Below are 20,257 nucleotides of genomic sequence, written 5' to 3' on the forward strand. Positions count from 1 at the left end.
TCCCACATTCTTGTGGGAACATGGGAGCAGCATAAATATTTGCTTTGGTTATAGTGTAGAATATTCCCTCTAATGATGACAAAGAGGTTGCATAAGTTGGGATGGGTATTGTCATGAAATAGCAGAACCTGTGTGTAACCTGAAGACTGAGATATTCTCTAAAACACTAACTGAAGAAATACTGGGAATCTGACTTCCTGATGTTCAGCTAAGACCTAAAACTTTGCTTGCTTAATTGTATTTATGTGCAGTTAAACATTCAAATAGTGTTTAGAGCTGAAAAGTTTCAATTTATGCAGATCACTGTCTTAAAGGTCTCTTGTGAATTGTGTTGCTATGTTCAAGAACACAACTGGCTCTTTCCTGTTGGACTCTAATTCAGAGCATGTAGATTATAACGGGAAATGTTCTTGCTTTTTACATTTGTTTTGCTGATGTACATGTTATCAGCATACTATGTATGTAGTACTTTCTTTCTTGATATACTGTGTACTGATAGGGCTATTAGTCTTACAACCTCTTGAATCAGCAGTTTTGTCCCTATTCTTGACACCTTCTATCACTTCTACGGTGCCATGAGACTCCTTGTGCTGACAAGAATTCAGTAATTTTGCTGTTCAATATGCATCCAGAAGGCTTGTGCTGTGCTATAACGTAGAACATCTGATATAGTAGAATGCAAACTTATTGTTTGGAAATAAGGTTGCTTGTGCACAGCCTATTTCTAGTCCCTTCAGCTCGAAGTCTAGTGCCTTTCTTTTCCAGGGAAAGCAGTATTAAGTTTTTGTCCCAGCACAACCAGGGAAAACACTCCATGGTGACAGTGCTCCTCCTGGTGTGGAAGTACACCCCAGTGTTGTCTGAGGCACTGTGATGAGTATGTGGTGAGCACAGGACTGGTAGTCTTTAGCCCTAGGCTCTGCATTTACGTACTAAGGAATTCCTAAACTTAGCATTACAAGTATGAGCTAACTATAGAGGATGCAGCCTTTGCAAAGCCTTGTCCAACAGAGCTTACCAGAGGCACAACATATCTTTCTGAGTAATTCAGTGAGACAGGTGTGTGTTGCAGATTTCACTGTAAGTGCTTGAAGCAATCTATGGTTCTTAAAATGATCTGACTTTGCAGGGCTAGTTGTGCAACCAGTTGTGTAAGAAGAGTAATCTAAATCTGAATCTCTAAAGCTAAGTACTTGAAGCTTTGGTTAAGATGACTATTTAATACTTTGGCTTTGGAATTAATGCTTGTCCTGGTCTTTCAGAATCCATTTGTCTCAACTTTTGCACTGATGTTCTGTAGCTTTACCAGAGCTCTGTTGTAGTACTCATAACAGCAGGTGCATTATGGCTTCTTCTAGGTATCAACGCCACTTTCTCAAGAGAATGAGAAATATACTTCCCAGCCTCTGTATCAGACAAGTTCATGTATTTCTGAGCCACTGATACCTAAAAAGATTGAAATTGCCCAGGTGAGCTGTCACAAGTAAGGTAAATATTTAAGTTGCTGAAATGGTAAGGCTCTAGACATGTTCCTTTTGACTCTTGATTCCTATAAATATCTAAATCAACACTTCATTTTGCCATCTGCACAACTGAGGCCTAATGCTGGTTAATACTTTGTCTGGACAACTCAGCATTGTTTCTAATCGGACACATATTTAAGTTGGAAATGAAAAAAAAAATCAGATGCCCTAAATTTCCTAAGTTCCTCCAGAAAAGAGAAGTAATTTTTAATATCAGCCAAAGAATCATTCTTTTACTAAATGGGACAGAAAGCATTCTGTGTGTCCTTAGTGGTAGGGAAAAATACCTAATGTCTCTTTATTGTGATATTATTCCAAAGAATGGTATGTATAGTAGCTCATAGGCACATTTCACTTAATCAGCAGAGACTGCAATAGAAGTACTGTTTGCTGAGGATGCACAGCAAGATTTGAAATTGTAAGCAAAAGCTATTTTGTAGCTCTACCATGTCCAAATGTCATCCTGTAGAAACTGCTGACTTCTGTCAGTCTAGGCTTTAGAACAAATTAACTGCTTCTGTTACTGCCTGATAATTATCAAGTGACCTTTCATTACATTTGTTCTTCCCCCAGGCAACTATTCCCCTCCCAAGTGAGCCACAGTCGCCATTGCCTACTTCAAGCACCCCCATGCCATCAGTGCCATCAGTGCCCCCAGTGCAAAGCTTTCAGTCTCCTCCAGCAAGCAGCAGTTCTGTCACTATAACAGCGGCTCCCTTTCAGGCTATGCAGACTGTGAGTATGCGACACACAGAATTGACAATGATGTGAATAACCTGGGAATAACACTGAGGACCTGGCTTCCCTGGAATAGTACAGAACTTGAGAAATTGTTATGTTTTAACAATAAAACCTAGATTAGTCCTCTGGTTCCTTCAGAACTTAAAAGAGATTATCTAAGAACAAAGATCCTGGTTTTGCTCTGTATAGTGCCAAAAAACTAATACTAGGATATCTTAGTATCCTCAAGGAACTAAGAGGGAGAAGTGAGGCCTGAAATCAAGAGACTGATAGCTGTGCCCTAAAGTAAGGTGGACTGTACTTACACTGCTCTTGGGAAAAGATTTCAAATACAACAGACTTCCTTGGAGAAAGGGAATCCTGAAGTATATAGATATTAGGACAAAGTGCTTTCAGAATCCTGTTGTTATACTGTTTGCTTCAGTGGGGTAAAACTCAGTCCACTGGAATCATGGAAAATGAGTTTTTGGAAGACTGGTGTTGCTCATTATCCTATATTGTTAACAAGTAGTCAGTGTACGTATCTAGGAAATATACCACACAGTCTGAAACGGTCACTGTGAATGCAGAACATCAGTAGTGGTGTGTGGCCTGAAAATATAGTATCAAATATTGCTACTTCCTGGTCATCTGCAGTGCAGGCGTAGAGTGGTTCAGAGGAAGAGACTCAATTTCCTTCAGTTCAAGTACAGGAAAGGCAACATTCTTTACTCCTCTGGTACATTCTGCAGAAGATGATAGAAACATCGACTTAGTGTTGTTCTCAAAAGCAAGCTTTAGATTCTCCAAGGGCATTCTCCATTTTAACAGAAGTACCAGTGCAGTTCACAACTTGCTGGACTATCTGTCTTGCAATATGGAGATGTATGTGTTGGCAGCTGGTGGAAGAAGGTATCTAATAGCCTTTCAAATCACAGGAGTTAACAGCTAAAACTTTCATGACATCCTGATGTGGTCTGTAGTAAAATCACTGCATTGACTTTCTGCTTGGTTTTCTGTATTTGCAGAAGAGGTCACGAGGATGTTCATTCTTCCTGTAGTGGTAGACATCTTGAACTTTGCAGTGCAGGGTTTTCTGCTTCCCTACATTGCTTAGATTCTCATTGCTGCTGGGAAAGCACAGCCATTGGACTTGAGTAGATAGCCAGGATGATTCCCTGCCAAATAGTGGCATCACGGTGACAGTAATGGAAGTATCTGATTACAGGTCCTCAAACATCCTATTGCTGCTATAGTGCTTATGGAAGCTTAAAGGCAGGCTTGACCTGTAGCCCTACTCCTTGATTTGAATTCCACCTGTAATCCTCACTGTAGGAAAAAGCAGACCACTTGCTACAAATACTTCAGAAAGTGGGTGTTGACAGCCTGACTGCCCCGCATTCTCAAATTTTTTTTAGAAAAAGGGTAGCTTTGGATCACTTCATTTACCAGATGAAGTGATCAAAAATTAGAAGAAAAAAAAAATAACAAAGCTGGTTTTATTTACAGTGGTTCAAAATAGATCATGAGGTGTTTCCATGCTGCCTATTAGAGGCAATTCTGGGTTTCTTGATCCTGGAAAAAGTGTTCATTTTTTTTTTTTAATTAATAGGGTATCTGCAAATGGCAAGAATTGTCAAACTGAAGCTGTTTCTTGCATCATCTAGCTGTGGCCTTTGCCTAAGTCTGTCTTCAGAGGGTTTATAGTCTTGGAAAATGCTAGACGCACCTGTAGACTAAGTATCAGCACTGCTGATATCTCTTCATGCGAAATTTAGATCCTTTTAATCAAAACAGATTTTACCTATTTAATGTTGATACTAGTTGTCACTTTTGACAGCATTATTTCTGGTAATTGTGTTATTGGCTATGAAGTAATATAGTCACTGGAGTGACTGAAGTCTGGGCTATTAGATTTAACTAACAGTAATACCTGCTCATCATTGTACTGCCCAGACTATAACATTTGAATGACGAGACTGACTTAGGCGAAGTGTTTATTCTTGGGCAACTTTAAAGGAGTAGGAAGATGAAGCTCCATTTACTGAAGGGGCAAATGATGTCTAATATGGTGTTTGAGTGGATAGCAGCGTTGTATCAGCTTCCAAGACATGCAGAAAGACCTAGATTCTTCCCAAATATGAATATCTCATCTCAGGATAGGCTGTCCCAGGTTCAGCTTGAGCGGTAGGACAGGTAGTCAGTGAATTTCACAGTGGATTTCCCATAGAAGGAAAATAGCTTGTTGTATGGTAATTGTTCTGCTGACAGAGTGCAGTAGCTATGGTCAATCAAGCTGTTCCTTGGGTAGTAGCTACATAGACAGGAGTGTGTTCTGTAAGTTTACTGAGAGTGAAAAGGATGGGTTGATGTATGATGTTTTTGGTTATTTCTAAGGAACAGCTGATGTTCTAGAAATACACTATAAAGTGCATGGATGCAAACCACAGCATAGCAGGGTGGTGGCATTAGGCAGAGACTTCAGCTGGTGGTGTAAAGCACTTGTTTTCAAATATGCTGTAGGTATTTAAAGTGAATGCACCACTGCCTCCACGTAAAGACCAGGAAATTAAAGAGGATTCTTCGTATTCAGCAGGATATAACCAGAGTTTCTCCACAGCAAGTACACAGACTCCCCCTCAATGCCAGTTGCAATCTTCTCATGTCGCAGAACAAACCTCTCTTTCACAAGAATCTCTGTCTTCAGGTAAGAACTGCACTTGCATCTATGTTTAAACTAGTCTTTAAGTATGTTAGTTTACAATAGTATTTAAATGCATTATCGTGTGCTGTGAGTACTTCTTACCCAGCAAAATTCTTAACAGGTGCTGCACAAATGTCTAATACTAGGCATACATCAGCTCTAATGTGGTTGATGGTATGTAAACTTAATTTTAAAACTGCTAACAGGATGAAAGTCTGTTTCAAACTTGTTTCTGTATTAGATGAACAGACTGTTGTCGTTTACATGCCTGAATTTCCCAGTAGGTGAGAAATTCAAGTATGTGGTGATACTTGGCAGTCAAACAATCATTTCCTGGGAATAGTAGCAATGATGAAATAGTCTTATTTGGAACCATTAACTTGGTTTCTGGTAATAGTGCTGTCAGTGCAGGGAGTTGCTGACTGCTAAGTAAGAAATCTGGTATAAGTTTTCAATCTGACCTGAGAAATACTGAGCTAGTAAGTGGTCTTGAGCTGTTGCATTCAACACAAACCTGACTGACTTGATGTTCGGGTAGTGCAAGAGGTGGGTTTGTATAGCTGACACTTAATTTGACATGAAACTGGCCCCTAAATGTCTTGAGGTTTTAGGATGAAATAAGGTGACAACTAGGGACCTGTGTTCATAAGGCCATCTATTGAAATGGCTTGGGGTCATTTACAACTGCTGTTTTTGTGCCAGAGTGATTTTCACAGGTCTTAGACTAGAAACAGACTGATAGTGTGAAGCCAATGAGACACTGAGAACTCAAAAGAACAGTGTCAGTGTAGCAGTCAGGAAAGCTGACTGTTTAGCTTCAATGTTCCTTCTCATCACTGAGACTACAGGTGATAAGCCTTGGAAATTTTTTTGTGGGAAATCATAGTTTTTTTATTAGCTTTGTGCAATGGCTCTGCACAGACTTCACACAGGTTTATACTATTATTCTGGATCAATTTTAAGCTTTTTGGATTGAAATAAAGCATGGCCTTGTGGAAGTACATTCACGGTTGCAAGGTTTGTGTTTAAAGCTAACCACTCACCCTTCTGAGTGAAAAGTATCCTTGAACACGTTTTGCTTGGAGTTGAACTGCCTAGTATGTGGTAGGAATGTCTATTGAAGAGACTGATCTCAAATATCTGCTTTCCATAGTTACCTTATTGCTGTCTAGGTGTGATGGAGTTTGTCTCGCTGTTTTGAGGGATGTCAATACTTAAGTGACCTAGCTTATCAGTGAAAATTCTTAATCAAATTTTACTTGATTTTTAACCTACACTGGGTATTTTCATGCTGCTGGCAAGCTTGTTCTCACCTGTGCAACTGACTTTTTTTGAATGCATTAGGGGCTTACACTGAGTCTGTGCTGTCTACAGTAGATTTTAACAAGCACTACACTTTACAAAACAAAGGGAAGGATCCAATCACCTAAATAAAGTAATGAAGGGAGAGAAGAACAGAATATTCAGAGCAACTTAATTGGTCTCTGAATGTCCTAACACTGCCCTTGCTTCTGTGTGTGGTAACTTACTGCAGTTATAAAAAGCTTTGATTTATCTGTGCCTTCTGTTTTGAGCAGTGAACTATCAACCTGATGGAGCTGTTCCTGTTAGCAATGGTAGCCTTGCCTTTTATCCAGCACAGGCTAATGTTATTCCCAGACCTCCTCAGCCTTACCTCAACAGCCGTGGGTCTGTCAGAGGGTCTGCTAGAGGTGGAAGGTCACTGGCGAATTCCTATCGCTCCCCTGGTGGGTACAAAGGTATGTCTGTATTTACTGTCATCCTGAAGATCTGATGTACTGCCAGTAGAATGTGATTTAACACAACACGGTATTAAATTCATGTTCTAGATGTGAAATGGCCTAAGACTTTAAGGGCAATGGGTAGAGAATGGGGCCCTCTGTAGAATTTAAGGAAGTTCATTCTGACTTCTATTTGTGGTCTCTGTACTTGAGATGTCAGGCCAAATGGCCCAGCAATTTTGTAGCCTGCCGAAATATGAAGATAGAAACTTTCACTAATAGATTATTACTCATATGGACTTTCGGCATTTTCATTTGCTGTTCTGAACTTTTTACCCACTTAATTCTTTCTCTTGGCATCTTGCTGACTAACTGGGCAGGTATCTTTCTATTCACATATCACTTGCTGTGTTTGCCCAAGTAAGGCATTTTTTGCTTAGCACTGCTCACTTTAATATTACCTGCAGAAACCAGGATGGGGGAGAGAGGCTCCCAGTAGTGAAGAGCCCTTCTAGATGAATAACAAACTGAAGAGTTTTAAGAGGGGGCTTATTTGGTCTCTGCAGACCAGTTTTTCTTTTGCTGCTAGATGAAGTACTATAGAGAGTTTCAGCAGACTTTAAGCAGTTACTAAATTAAAGTTGTTGCTAGCTACCAGCTGGAGATGGTGGCCTATTTCCCTTTGATGTGGAAGGGCACTTAGTCTGTGATGGGTGCTTCAGCTCTTGCGCTGAGCCTGCTCAGTGTACCTTGTAGGAACAAGTACCAGATGACGAGTTTTATAGTTCTGACTTAACAGCAGTCTGGGGTTCAGTGGTGTCTGTAATGAAATTACTTGTAGTTCTGCTTTGGTAGTTAAATAATTGCTTAAGTTAATAGGTAAAGAGGCAAAATATTATAGTAGCCCCTAAATGTATACCAGTAATAGCTGAGTGTATGTAACAGAAAAGTGTTTCTTAATCCCATCTCTGGATTTAGCAAGTTTTTCAGCTGTTCTGTGACATCTCATTAGTATCACAGGCAATGGATAGGCCCTGATGTTAATATTTTTAAGTACACAATTTTGATATAGCCACAGTGTGAGCTATGAGTAGCTAATGAAAATGCATTTGTTTTAGGAGTAGCAATGTTCCTATTCAATTCCAAATTTAAGAATAGCTCTGTTACTGCATAACTTAATGTACATAATTGCCAAAAAAAGAGCTGTAGTCATATTCTGGACTTGTACTGTAAATCAAACCATTAATGATACTGAATAATCAACTTTATTTGAACAGGTTTTGATGCCTACAGAGGTTCACCTTCATTAACTAATGGCAACTATGGCCAGCTACAGTTTCCTGGTAGAGATTATGCTGGAATGCCATATTCTCAGAGGGTAAATATTGACTTTATTTTGAGTAGCCTTCCACGGTAAAGGAGCAGAATCTTCTAACATGGTAGTTTTTCATTATCTTAACAGGTGAACTATTGCTTACAAGCCAGAGGTTAGTTTTGTTTCACAGACAAACCCTTTTGTGGAATGGTAGACAGCAGCTGAAATAAGTCAGTTCAGACAGGTAACATCTCTGTATGACAGGTTGATTTTTAGTCTGAAAGGAATCTTTGAAATGTAAACAGATGATAAATAACACATTGTATGAGTCTGGTCTATTAGTTTAAAAGTTGGTTCACTAAAATACCTCTGTAATGTAAAATAATGAACTCCTAAATGAACTGGCTGACAATGTGGCTAGGCCAAAACAAACCCCACCATAAGTAAGAAGGCAAAAGTTACTGGTGTGAGGAGGGTCTGTCAATGTCTTCTGTGCAGGCTCATGGACTTTGAACAGACTTGAGACTTAAGGGCAGTGCTCAGTAACCTCAACTGAGTCTACAGTTCAGAAGCCAACTTGCTACAACAGGCATCAAAGTAGATCTTTAATTTCATACAAGCTATTATAGAAGTAAATTTTCCATAAGTAAAACTGTTTATCTACACCTTGTTTCCGAACTGTCACTGTCTATTCTAGAGACTGAATTAATTGTGCAAAAAAAGTGTATCTGCCTCACATGACTTCAGATTTGCTCATAGCCATCTTTTTAAAACTTTTCTTTTAGGATGTTAATTACCAGCAGTGCTATAAACGAGGTGGGATAAGTAGTGGTCCTCGAGCAAATTCCAGAGGTAAGGCCAGCATCAGGCCCCCAGTAGTCCAATGTGTGCTTGGGCATTGCAGCTGGGGTGTTACTGGGAACAGTGTGAAAAGCAGAATACCATCACTCACCTAACAGATCAACCTTGGTGTAAGTTAACCAAGCTTAGCTAGAGGCTTCAATGCTGTTTTTCCACAGCATTGCACAGCAGAAGATTTAATTTCACTGTTCTCAGCCTGGAGTCTTCATGTCAGAGTTTTGACACAATGGTGCTTGTGTTTGTGAAGTTCCCTTACTGAGCTTCACAAATACCCTGACTAGGAAAATGCACATGGGCTGGTTCCCTGTGTTCAGGGAAGAAGCACTGGGTTTCTGCCCTTAATTGTGTAGTCTCCCCTTATTCTGGATAGGCTATCAGATCACTGAGACTCTAAAATATTTTTTTCTATGAAAATGTATTGGGTAATACAGGTTTACTCTGTATTTCCATAGTGGAGTATAAAACCTAAAGAAATAAGGCTAGTTGAGTCCAAGCATGAATAGCATGTGTTTTGAAGAGTTGGAACAAGAAGAATTGTTCCCACTGTATGTGCTGGAAAAGTATGGACTTCCAGTGCTACAGGTGAGAAGTGAGATGAAGTGTAGCTGTAGATCACTATTTTAAGGACTAAAGGGCATATTGTGGAAGCTGTTTTAGGATAAAGCAGGTCATATCCTATCTTGAGGGATGATTCATAGAATATATTTCAGAAGGGAACTAAATATGAGATCATGGTGAATTAACAGCTGATGGAAGTATACATTAGCATTAAGATCTCACAGCAACTTATTTTATTGTCTTAAGGTGTTGTTTTCCAGTGGAAAAAACAATGTTGTGTAACTTAAGTGTGACTGCTCTAAATTTCTCAGATCTATTAATATTTTCATTCTAGATCCTTTTAACTTGGATATTTGAAGAAATTAATAGCTTTATTTTGCAGAGTGAGGTGCAGAAAACTTAAAAGCAACTCTAGTTTGTCAGACTTAAAATATTCTAGCATTTTAAGTTGACAAGGTCTACTAGAAATGCAACTACAGAAGAACAGTGTTGAGTAACATGAAGTGAAAATTGAGATCTTGAAGGTGACTTGGCTCTAACTTTGCCAGTGTTTTCAGCATTTTGTTTCCTCTCAGAAGTTAGCATGTGCTTTTTAAGTTGACAAGACATGCTAAAACGATTACAACCCACTGCCCTCTCCTACTTGGAAGTATAAGAAGTAATTGTTCATAGCCCAGTTATGTCCCATCTTGCTCAATGCAAGTGTGATGAATGTAAGTGAGCGACAAAGTTCTGTTCTCACCGGGGTCCTTTGACAACTTGCTGTGGCTCAAATATCAATCTGCTGCAAAGCCTGTACTCTTACTGCTTGAGATTGTGGCCACAGGCTTAAGGGTATCCTTCTGTTGTAGTACTTATCACCGCTAATGGTTCTTAACAGCAGGGTGGAGTGACTCCTCTCAGGTGAGCAGCCCAGAACGAGACAACGAGACCTTTAACAGTGGGGACTCTGGGCAGGGAGACTCTCGCAGCATCACCCCTGTGGACATGCCGGTGACAAGCCAGGCTGCCACCATACTCCCGGTGCATGTCTACCCGCTCCCGCAGCAAATGAGGGTTGCCTTCTCTGCTGCTCGAACATCCAACCTGGCCCCTGGAACTCTGGACCAGCCCATTGTGTTTGACCTGTTGCTGAACAACCTTGGAGAAACTTTTGATATCCAGCTTGGTAGGTTCAACTGTCCGGTGAATGGTACCTATGTCTTCATCTTCCACATGCTGAAACTGGCTGTAAATGTCCCTCTGTATGTGAATCTCATGAAGAATGAAGAGGTCCTTGTGTCAGCATATGCAAATGATGGGGCTCCTGACCATGAAACAGCCAGTAACCATGCAGTCCTGCAGCTGTTCCAGGGAGATCAGATCTGGCTACGGCTGCATCGCGGAGCCATCTATGGAAGTAGCTGGAAATACTCCACCTTTTCGGGATACCTCCTTTATCAGGACTAAAATCCAGTGCAATGTTTACAAAAGAGCTGCTCCAAACACCTTGGTGAGGGGGGTGGGACTAGCTTTGCACTTACTACTGACTTTATAGAGGATATGTGGTTCCATTATTGGGGGGAATTGGTGGTCCTGTTTTGCAAGGTGAAATCATGGAGTTGGGGTACTGAATCAGCACTAATTTGGCACTTTATCAGTTGTGATGTAGCCTTGCTAATAAAGCTGTGAATGTATATTGTTTGCACTTACCCTAAACTGTATTAATGTCCAGCTTACTACACTATTGATTGCCTCAAGTATGGGCTATTCACAATGCCTTGTTGTGCCTCAATAAAACAAGTTAATATGCATTTTAGTATTAATCTTGCCCGTGGTTTTAATTTTAGGATATATCACTGACCTTTTTCCTGATGTGGGGTGTACATAAATATTACACAGAACTGGTCTCCAAGTTTCAATAATTTAGGGTAATTTGTATTTAACTGGGATTGGTTTAGTTCCCACTTAATGCCATTCTCAGGAATGTTACCTCGATAAAAACAAATTCAAGATTTAGCGACCTTTTTTCTTTCTAAGGTCAAGGAGTTACCTGAAAGGCCAGAAAATTACAAGTGCAATGCTACATCCTTCATTCGAACTACTTCTTTTAAATACGTACCCTGTCAAAATCTAGCACGGTCATAGCAGCAGTCCTTCAATAGTGAAGTAGTTGAAATTCTTAAACCTGCAAACAGTCACTGAAGGGGCTGGCTTATCCTGTTATTCATCTGCGATTTATTTTAAAGTTAAAATTCAACTTTATGAAGCATAAATGTGTATGGCCTACCCCCTGCATGAGACTTGAATCAGATTTTAATACAGAGAACTGCTGAGAAACTTGGTGTTTGTAGTTGAAGCCTGGTGCTTGCATTTTACATCAAATCTGAATACAAATGCTAGGAAGCATTTCTGAAATCCCTTTCTTAAAGCTCTTAGGCTTTTTGACCAGCCTTCAGCACTCTTATGGCCTGAGAACTGAACAGCCATGATGTGTGTCCTTGTTTAAGCTGCAGTGTCAAATACTATAAATAGTTTCAATGTTTAAAATGGTAATATGTACCCATAAGAAGGTAGGTCACTGGCTCTCAATTCAAAAGCCTTAGTAAATTGTTTTAAGAGTAGAAAGCACTTGATCGGAGTGTACTAAATTAGCCCGTGAGCAAGTCTGACTGGTATATCTAAGGCTGAAGCAGAACTATGCCCAGTGAAAGCAGCTGAGCTATCTGCTTGTTTAAATAGAAGTAAGAACTAAACTGAATAAACTTCAGACCTGGTATAAAGCTAAGTGGTTTCACAGCTTCCAACTTCAGTTTGCCCTTGCTATCATGCAGATGCCAAAACAAGTCTGGCGTGACTTCATGAAGTTACTGGCATAAAGATCTTGATTCTGTTCCAAACTCAGCTTTCTTTTTCATACAGATTTTGAGGGTGATCATCTTTTGAGTCTGGGTTTAATTCCATTAGCAAATTTTGAGAGAAGGTGAGGTAGGACAAGCTTTGGGAAACCTAGTTTTTACCACTACGAAAATGTCAAGCTGTAACTATTGTACACTAAGCCTGTATTTTGTATTTTTAGACATGCTAGTTCTGACTTTAGCCAAAAAGAGGTTTATTTCCAGAACACCCACTGCAGAGCAAGTCACAGTTCAACTAAATATGAGGTAAACACTTCAATTTCAGAGCTGAATCTTGCATAAGATGGTTTTTTACATTCCTAGCTAAAAAGACTACACAGTTAAAACAAATAATTATAATTGTGCAGGTAAGATGAAATAGAAAATCTAATCATATAATTCCTTGACCATAGGTCATGTAATGGCTTTTTTTTAAAAAAGTGAAGGTTTTTAGCCTTTATCAGCCTGAATCACAATAATCTCTACAGTAGTAGCTACTTTAAAATAAAATGTCTGGTTTTGTTCTGCTAATTTTTACTGAGAAGAATACATAACTTGGAGAAGTCTCATCCCTTAGAATAACTAAAAAATACGATTGATTTAATGTTGTGGGTTTCTCACATAGTACCTTTTTAGCTAGAACTGTTGGTTTTCACAGTGTTTTTAGTCAGCTGTGAACACAGGTTTTACTAACCTCTGTTACAAAAAGGAGGAAAGTACAACTGAACAGATACTGTCTTAAAGAAGGTTTCAGACTAGACGCAACTTAAAAGGCTGTAACCGAACCTTAAATGCTAAGACTGTGTCTAAAGTGAATCTCATGAAGACCAAGCCAAGTACCTTTTTTCCGTACCCATAGCTGGCCAAAATCCACTGGTAGAAAATTGCTATTCTGATCTCCAAAATATGTAAAAATGTTATGTCATATGATTTTTCCACGATGATAAACACTAGGGTAGAGATACCTCATTATGCTTCTAGACTAATAAATGTTTTTGGAAGCATCTCAAATTACTTCAGACTATTTCAATGCATTTTCTATCGATGCAGTTTTAGTCTAGTCAGTATGTGCAGACCAATGGTCTAGTTCTTTATTCTGCTTCTGGGCAAAGCATTTAACAGGTGAGTTTCACAACCTAGAAATACTTCACTGTGTAGTTTTCGCGTAAATACTGTCTGACAGTGTAAGTTGTATTTACACTCCTTTTTTCTCGGTAATTGTTAAATGAAGTTGATTGAATGATTGCATTAGGCAAAATGCCTTAACTGTATAAGGATTATAATTGGGTCTAATTAAAACATGCAAAGGGGCATCATCATTCTGCTGAATTTCCTATTGCTGTCTGCTGTGCAGATCGGATACCACATAAATTCTCTCTGATTTACTTCTCTTGTGCAGCCTGCTGAAGATAAATTTTAAAAGAAAGAAACACTGTTTTCATAGTGAGTAAATTTCTGTTTTTCTTTCTCTTGACATCAGTGAAATATTGGAACTACCCTGAAATGGGAGGGTGTAATGGTTTGGCTGGGAGAGTTATTTTAAATAGAGTAACTGCTATAGGGCTGTATTTTGGATTTGTGACCAAAAGACTGTTGATAACCCAGGAATGTTTTCGTTGTTGCCAAGTGGGCCTTGCATAGAGTCAAGGCCCTTTCTGCCTCTCACACTGCCCCACCAGGGAGTGGGCTGAGGGAGCACAAGGATTTGGGAGGGGTTAAAGTCGGGACAGCTGATCCCAGCTGACCCAAGGGATACCCCAGACCAGGTGTGCTTAGCAATACAAGCTGGGGGAAGGAGGAGGAGAGGGGCCATTTGAGTTACGGTATCTGACATCTGAAGTCACCACTACATATGATGGAGCCCTGCTTTCCCAGAAATGGGTGAAAACCTGCCTGCCCATAGGAAGTGGTGAATTAATTCCTTGCTTGGCTTTGCTTGAGTTTCTGCTTTACCTGTTAAATTGTCTTTATCTAAACCCATGGGCTTTCTCACTTTTGCCTTTCCAGTTCTTTTCCCTGTCCCACAGGAGGGGAGTGGCTGTGTGGGGCTGAGCTGCCAGCTCAGGGGGGTTCAACTGTGACAAAGGTTTTCTTAAAGTTTTCAAAATTCGAATGGATTTGTGGGTTTTTTTCCGGGTTATGGAAGTGAGGGGAGACAATGAATAATCTCCCACCACTGCCATGGCTGACTTTCTGCAGCTAAGGAGACCTCCATCCTGCATGCTGCAGTGGTGGTGCAGAGAATGTCACTGCTCTGTCCTGTTGGTTAAGTTTAGGTGCCTTTTCCTTGCTGACTGCTTCATCTACAGCTACTCCAACAAAACAGTCAGCAAGGGAGATAGCTTTGGAATTTTAACTCTGATTAAGGGCATGTGTCTGGAGGATTGGAATACATTTATCTGCTGCACATCATCCTTGCCAGCTCTTTATTAAACCTATACATGTCTTGTGAAGGACGTGAGAAGTCTGTTATGTATTATAATTGGAGAGATACAGTAACGTTACCAGGTAAAAATGAATCAACCCTAGTTACACACTTGTTCACAAGTCTCTGATCGACTTCATTTTCTTCCAACTATAAATAATTCTATTAAGAATAAAAAAACCCCTTATATATTTGTATTTGTGGATTGAATGTTTCCTGGCAGTGTTGTACTTCAGAAAATAATATTGTGAATTACTAATCTGGCTGGAAAGTATTAGTTCATACAGCTTTTGGGCCCTAGAGTGAGATTTGAGATGTGGTTGGTATGGAATGAAGGCTTTATGCTAAGTACCAACGCAATCACTTCAGTGATCATTAGTTGTCATTTAGTCATGAGTTTACTACAGTGAAATAAACCCTGCATTGGAAATGGTGGTTTGCTTTTAGCCTGTAGCATGTCACACAGAGGAGAGCTGTTTTTCTTCCTGTGCTTTTTCAGGAGTGTCTGTTACTAACTACAACTTACAACTGTCCTAAAGGGACTTGGTTGGCATGAGAAGAGAGGGGTTGTTCTATGCCAGCAGGAAGTGTTACTTGCAGCTGAGACCTCATGAGAGAGCTTCAAAGCCACCAAAAGTCAAAGGACTAATTGCAAGTAACCCACAAGATGTAAAGCTTTTCAAGTTCTCCCCAAAGTTCTTGAATTTAACAGTTATCTTGATGGCAAGTCTGTAAAGAACAAAGTCTAATTTTTGTTCAGGTCAAATTGGTTACTTTGAAAATCCTTGGTTTCACAAGTGAGTTTTAAAATAATATAGATTATTCTAAGTACTTCACAAAACTGTTGTTATAGCACACCTGGAAAGCTTTGGAGCTTTAAAAACCCCACATCTTTGCTTTGCATTGTCTCCCTGTCTCCCTGTTATTATCATTCTCTTTTTCCTTAACTTGCATACTGGTACAACTTTGATTTAATTTGTTGTAGTTTTTTAATATCTCAAAACGCGTCCCTTCACACTGGATCTTCTGTCACCAGCAGTTAGAGAGCTGGCAAGAAAAATCTCTGAATTTTACCTCCGATTCTTTACTTGCAGACTAGCAGAACAGATTTAAAAAACCAAACCCAGCCATTCATTTGTAAGTAGATGAAACCCCACATATGAACTGAATCTTTGCTCTAATAAAAAGGCATATGAGTTCTTGCTTACAAGTAGTTACTTTAATCCTGAAGTTTTCAAAGTCACATAAAAATATTTCAATTAACAACTAAACTTATTTTTAGACTAACATAGTCACTGGTATCTATGAAGGTTCATGTTGTACAGAAAGAAGTACTGGGCATCCAGCAAATCCAGGAAAACAGGTAGACTACAATGCTTGCAACACTAAAAGGAGCATTTTAAATGCAAGTGGTAAGTGCAATAAAATTCTGAAAAACATTTTAGGGAGATGTTATAGTACCTTTCAAGTATATGATGTTCTTTATTGATATGTTTTATATTACTAGCTCTACAGCAGTCCTTCAGTAAATAAATTTAATAACTTTTAAGTTCACCTACCACAGATGAATACACAGAACTGGGACGAAACAGAACTGCTCTTAAACTGCCCATAACATGAACGTGCTAATTTGGGAAAAGGGAATAGAATAGAATATACACCACTACAAATCCTTTAAAGCAGTTTGGATTTGCTTTGATACGGAATCCAAGATTTTTTAAATGGCCAGTTTTCCCTGGATAATTTATTACCTTAATCAAAATGGAACAGCAACAAAGAATTATCATAGTTAATAATTTATACTTTTTACACTAACACTGTTTTTGTTTGAATTTTATGATTACTGAGCATAGTCTCATCTGCTTTTAAGAAGAAATGGGAAGGTCAATGAAAGTGCCTATGATTTCTTGCTAGATGCTGTAGAGCTGCATCCCAGGAGAAAGGAAAGATAATGATCAGGTATTCTGCAACACTTCAAAAGGTGATGAAAACCACGAGAGAGCGCACGATCTCCACGTGCCAGGTAGGTGCAATTTATTGTGACAGCTAGATTCTTTTTTAATTAGAGGCCAAGTTACTAAGGGACATTTTAAAATTATTATTAAATCACTATAGTGCTAGCTGCTTAAACGTTTTGGTTTATAGTGTAATTACAATGAACAAATGATACATTGTCTAACTGTATTATTAAGGTACCTATATAATGGAATGATCTTGTACTTGCTGTTGTGTTTGACTCCTCCTAAGCACAGCAAATAGTCTTTCTGTTCTTCCTACCAGTCAATCACATGTCTCTGGCTTGTAAATGTTACGTAAAACATCACCTGCAGAAGTAACCAAAGGATTTGATTCCACAAAACTATTTTAGTCAGAGGTTTTTCTGCTCTGTTTACCTGAGAATTACACCTTTGACAGGCATCTTTCTTACACCTGCATACACCTTTCTTACACCTGCATGGATGCTTAAATCTTAGTCTGGTTCACTTGCATGTTCCAGGATTTAAGGGGGGACATAACACACAAGAGGTGGAGAATCAGGGCGGGGCAAGTGTTTCGAGTTTGGAAATGCTAGAGGTGGTGTCTGTACATTCCTGACAACTTGAGGGGCAAACACCTCCCACCCCCTCTCACACACAAACAGCATTAAGCAAACCCTTTTCAGGTTCTACTAACCTACATAATGATGCGGACAACCATCACACAGAAACCTGCTCAGAAGCAGAGCAGGAATTACGACGTGTGACCCAACCGTGCATTTTAGTAAGCTCCTTGCAGGAAATTTCTGTCTTCCTGTATGTTCTCAGCCGTTCTTGTGCAGGGCACGTCCCTGAGGCACCTGGATAAGTGTGATCAATGCCAGTTCTCCTCCATGGACCTGGCCTCACCACCTCCTTCAGTCCCCGCGTTCTCTCTTAATTCTAGCGCGAACGACTCGTGGGGTAACAAATACAGAACACCCAAGCCTGGCACCAAAGTTGAAAAGCTACCTAGAAAAACAGAGTAAACTATTAAGAAAGATAAACGGGACATTAAAGTCGTAATTTAAAAGTAATCCGTGCAGGGTGCGGCGGCAGCCACCGCCGGCGTTCCGTACAGCGACATGGTCGCCCCCATGCAGTCCCGGCCTGCCAGCCCCACCCTCTGCGAGCCCTCCCGACTGACTCTTGTCCGTACAACAAGATGGCGGCCACCTCTCGCCGACCCCTTCCCGAAGCCAGAAGGCGGCGCCGCGGCCGTAAAGCAGCGCCCGTTTCCCGATATCCAGCTGTCGCAAACCAGTGAATGGCTGTGGAGAGGGGCCGGGGGGGGTGGGGGACGCGGGCCCGCGCTGGTGGCACGGGGGGGCGGCGGCGCTAGCGGCGGCTCCTCCGCGTCCTGCTGTCTCGGGAAAGCGCTGCCTGCCGGCAGGCGAAGGCCAAGATGGATCCCAACAGGATCATCCAGGCGCTGAAGGGCACTATAGACCCCAAGCTGCGCGTCGCCGCCGAGAACGAGCTCAACCAGGTACGGGGGACCCGCGGGCGGCCCGCCCCACGCGCGGCACGGGGGCGTGCGGTCCCGCCGGCAGGGGCGGGGGGCGACCCCAGCTCTGCGCGGGAGCGCCCGCCCGCAGCGGGGCCGGGGCCGGGGCCGGGTCGGGGTCGGGCGGGTCGCTGCCCTCGCCCGGCGGTGAGCGCGGTGCTGGGGCTCCGGGGCAGGCGCTCCCGAGTGCGGCAGCCCGGCGCTCGGGGTGGCCGGGGCGCTGCCGCTCGGTGTCGGAAGAGATGACATTGATGCGGCCCCGCGCGGGTCGCGCCCTGGCGCTGGCAGGGGACGGGCGGCAGTGACGCTCGGGTGGGCGTTCTGTCCCGTCCAGCAGCACGGCGGGGAAAGTTGGAGGAAGGCGCAGTTGGTCTCATGGACAGTGTGTGTCGTGGCATCCTACAGTTAATCATGGAGTTACACAATATGCGGAGTTGGAAGGGACGCGTCAGGACTATCGAGTCCGAGTCCTGGCCCTGCCTAGCGCCATCCCCGAGAATCCCACCATGTGCCTGAGAGCGTTGTCCGAACACTTCGTGAACTCCGTCAGGCTCGGTGCTGTGAGCACTTCCCCAGGGAACCTGCTTCAGTGCCCAGCCACCCTCTGGGAAAGAAACCTTTTCCTAGAGTAGCGGCAGAATGCCCTGAATGAAACTGTGACCCCGACCTTTGAACGTTCGAGAGAAGAGAAAGCTCCCTTGCACAGCATTAATAAAGCGTTAATTTCTATGCTCTGATGGAATATTTGATCAGTTCTCTTTGAGGACTCGAGATTTTTTGGTTGTGTTGGTGTGTTAACAAAACAGTCAGTGAGAATTGGCTGTCAGGAATTCTGCTATTCAGGATTGCTCCTCCAGCTTAGTTTTATATTTAGGCAACTTAAAACTCATTCTGAATTAGATATAGCTAATCCTTGCTTTAGCAGTTGGTAAATTCCTTTAGTAAATCGGTGGATTAGGTCCTGGACATTGAGAATGCTCTTGTGAATATTTAGATAAGGATGCAAGGCTTCTTTTCTCTTTTTGGCGCAGTTACTTTGAGAATCCATCGATGTCTGTTTTTATCCCTACTGTTAAGGGCTGAGAGGGAAATGACAAATATTTGTCAGCAGCCTGTTGCACAGCTGTCAAAACAACAATACAAACTACTGCTACTACAGTGTTCTGTTCAGAACAAAGAGGCAGCTTCTGGGCTCCTGGGTCCTGTTTCTGAAGCTGTCATCACCAGTAAGTACTGTGAAGCTCAGGAACAGTCTTGAAAGCATTTTAAGAGTGAGAGCTGTAAGATGCTCTGAGTTTAAGTGATGGATAGTGCAATTCTCATGAAAGACACGGGGTTTAGATTCAAGAGTGCAAGCAGATTTTCTGAGAGCAGGCTGAGATGCAGATTTTTCTTTTAGAACACTCAGTGCATTTTCTTTTTTCTAACTATTGTGAAGAATGAATCCTGGAATTGAGACATACCTCTTTTTGTGTAGGCTTCCTGTTACTAGGTGAAGCATGATATATCTGACATGATGTGCTGATGCAGTACTGGGTTTGATGTGACTCTTTGGGTGAGAGGAACAAAAGTGCTCCTGAGTAATGTTGCTTCACGTGGGACTTTGACATCTTGAAGCCTTTTAGTGCTTTTGAAGCAAAGCTTCAAAGCGATGTGTCAGGCTCCCCTCTCCTGGATCTGGTGGTGGTGTTGACTTGTCCCTGTGCTCCTCCAAGTGCTGGAATCCAGGTGCTGTTCTGGCATTTGTCTTGTTCTAGCAAAGGGACCAATCCACCAACCAAAGAGGAAACTCTCTGGCAGTAAGTACCCCAAGTGGTGATGGAGCCCTTGGCCAAGCAGAGCAGCGGTCACAGTTACAGGGATGCTGCTCTTGAGATACGTTTGGGAGTGTTGAGGTAAAACCTGGCTGTGCTAGCTCATCTGCCATGTACACTGGCATTCAGCTTTGAATCCAGGTAGTGCCATGTGCTTCCCAGACACTGGGAATCCTGCTAGTGCCCCAGGACAGTGT

General features: G+C 41.5%; 2 protein-coding genes across 7 annotated transcripts in view; both read left to right on the top strand.

Annotated features, from left to right (window-relative positions):
* CAPRIN2 (caprin family member 2) overlaps positions 1-11,228 on the top strand; it is a 32,273-nt gene extending 21,045 nt beyond the window's left edge. For 3 of the 5 annotated variants that reach the window (XM_066183882.1, XM_066183884.1, XM_066183880.1), the window contains 7 exons: positions 1,359-1,469; positions 2,097-2,258; positions 4,767-4,950; positions 6,525-6,707; positions 7,967-8,067; positions 8,790-8,856; positions 10,304-11,228. In XM_066183882.1, the coding sequence (XP_066039979.1) occupies positions 1,359-1,469; positions 2,097-2,258; positions 4,767-4,950; positions 6,525-6,707; positions 7,967-8,067; positions 8,790-8,856; positions 10,304-10,872 (1,377 nt within the window). In that variant the 3' untranslated portion in view covers positions 10,873-11,228. The remainder of the gene's footprint in view (positions 1-1,358; positions 1,470-2,096; positions 2,259-4,766; positions 4,951-6,524; positions 6,708-7,966; positions 8,068-8,789; positions 8,857-10,303) is intronic. The other 2 variants (XM_066183881.1, XM_066183883.1) reach the window with 2 other exon arrangements.
* A 6,836-nt stretch (positions 11,229-18,064) lies between these two features.
* Positions 18,065-20,257, top strand: part of IPO8 (importin 8) — a 47,308-nt gene continuing 45,115 nt past the window's right edge. For both annotated transcript variants that reach the window (XM_066183886.1, XM_066183887.1), the window contains exon 1: positions 18,065-18,228. In XM_066183886.1, the coding sequence (XP_066039983.1) occupies positions 18,145-18,228 (84 nt within the window). In that variant the 5' untranslated portion in view covers positions 18,065-18,144. The remainder of the gene's footprint in view (positions 18,229-20,257) is intronic.

Source organism: Chamaea fasciata, unplaced genomic scaffold (genome assembly GCF_029207755.1).
Source record: "Chamaea fasciata isolate MVZ Bird 193981 ecotype frontalis unplaced genomic scaffold, bChaFas1.0.hap1 SCAF_5, whole genome shotgun sequence".
Classification (NCBI taxonomy): Eukaryota; Metazoa; Chordata; class Aves; order Passeriformes; family Sylviidae; genus Chamaea; species Chamaea fasciata.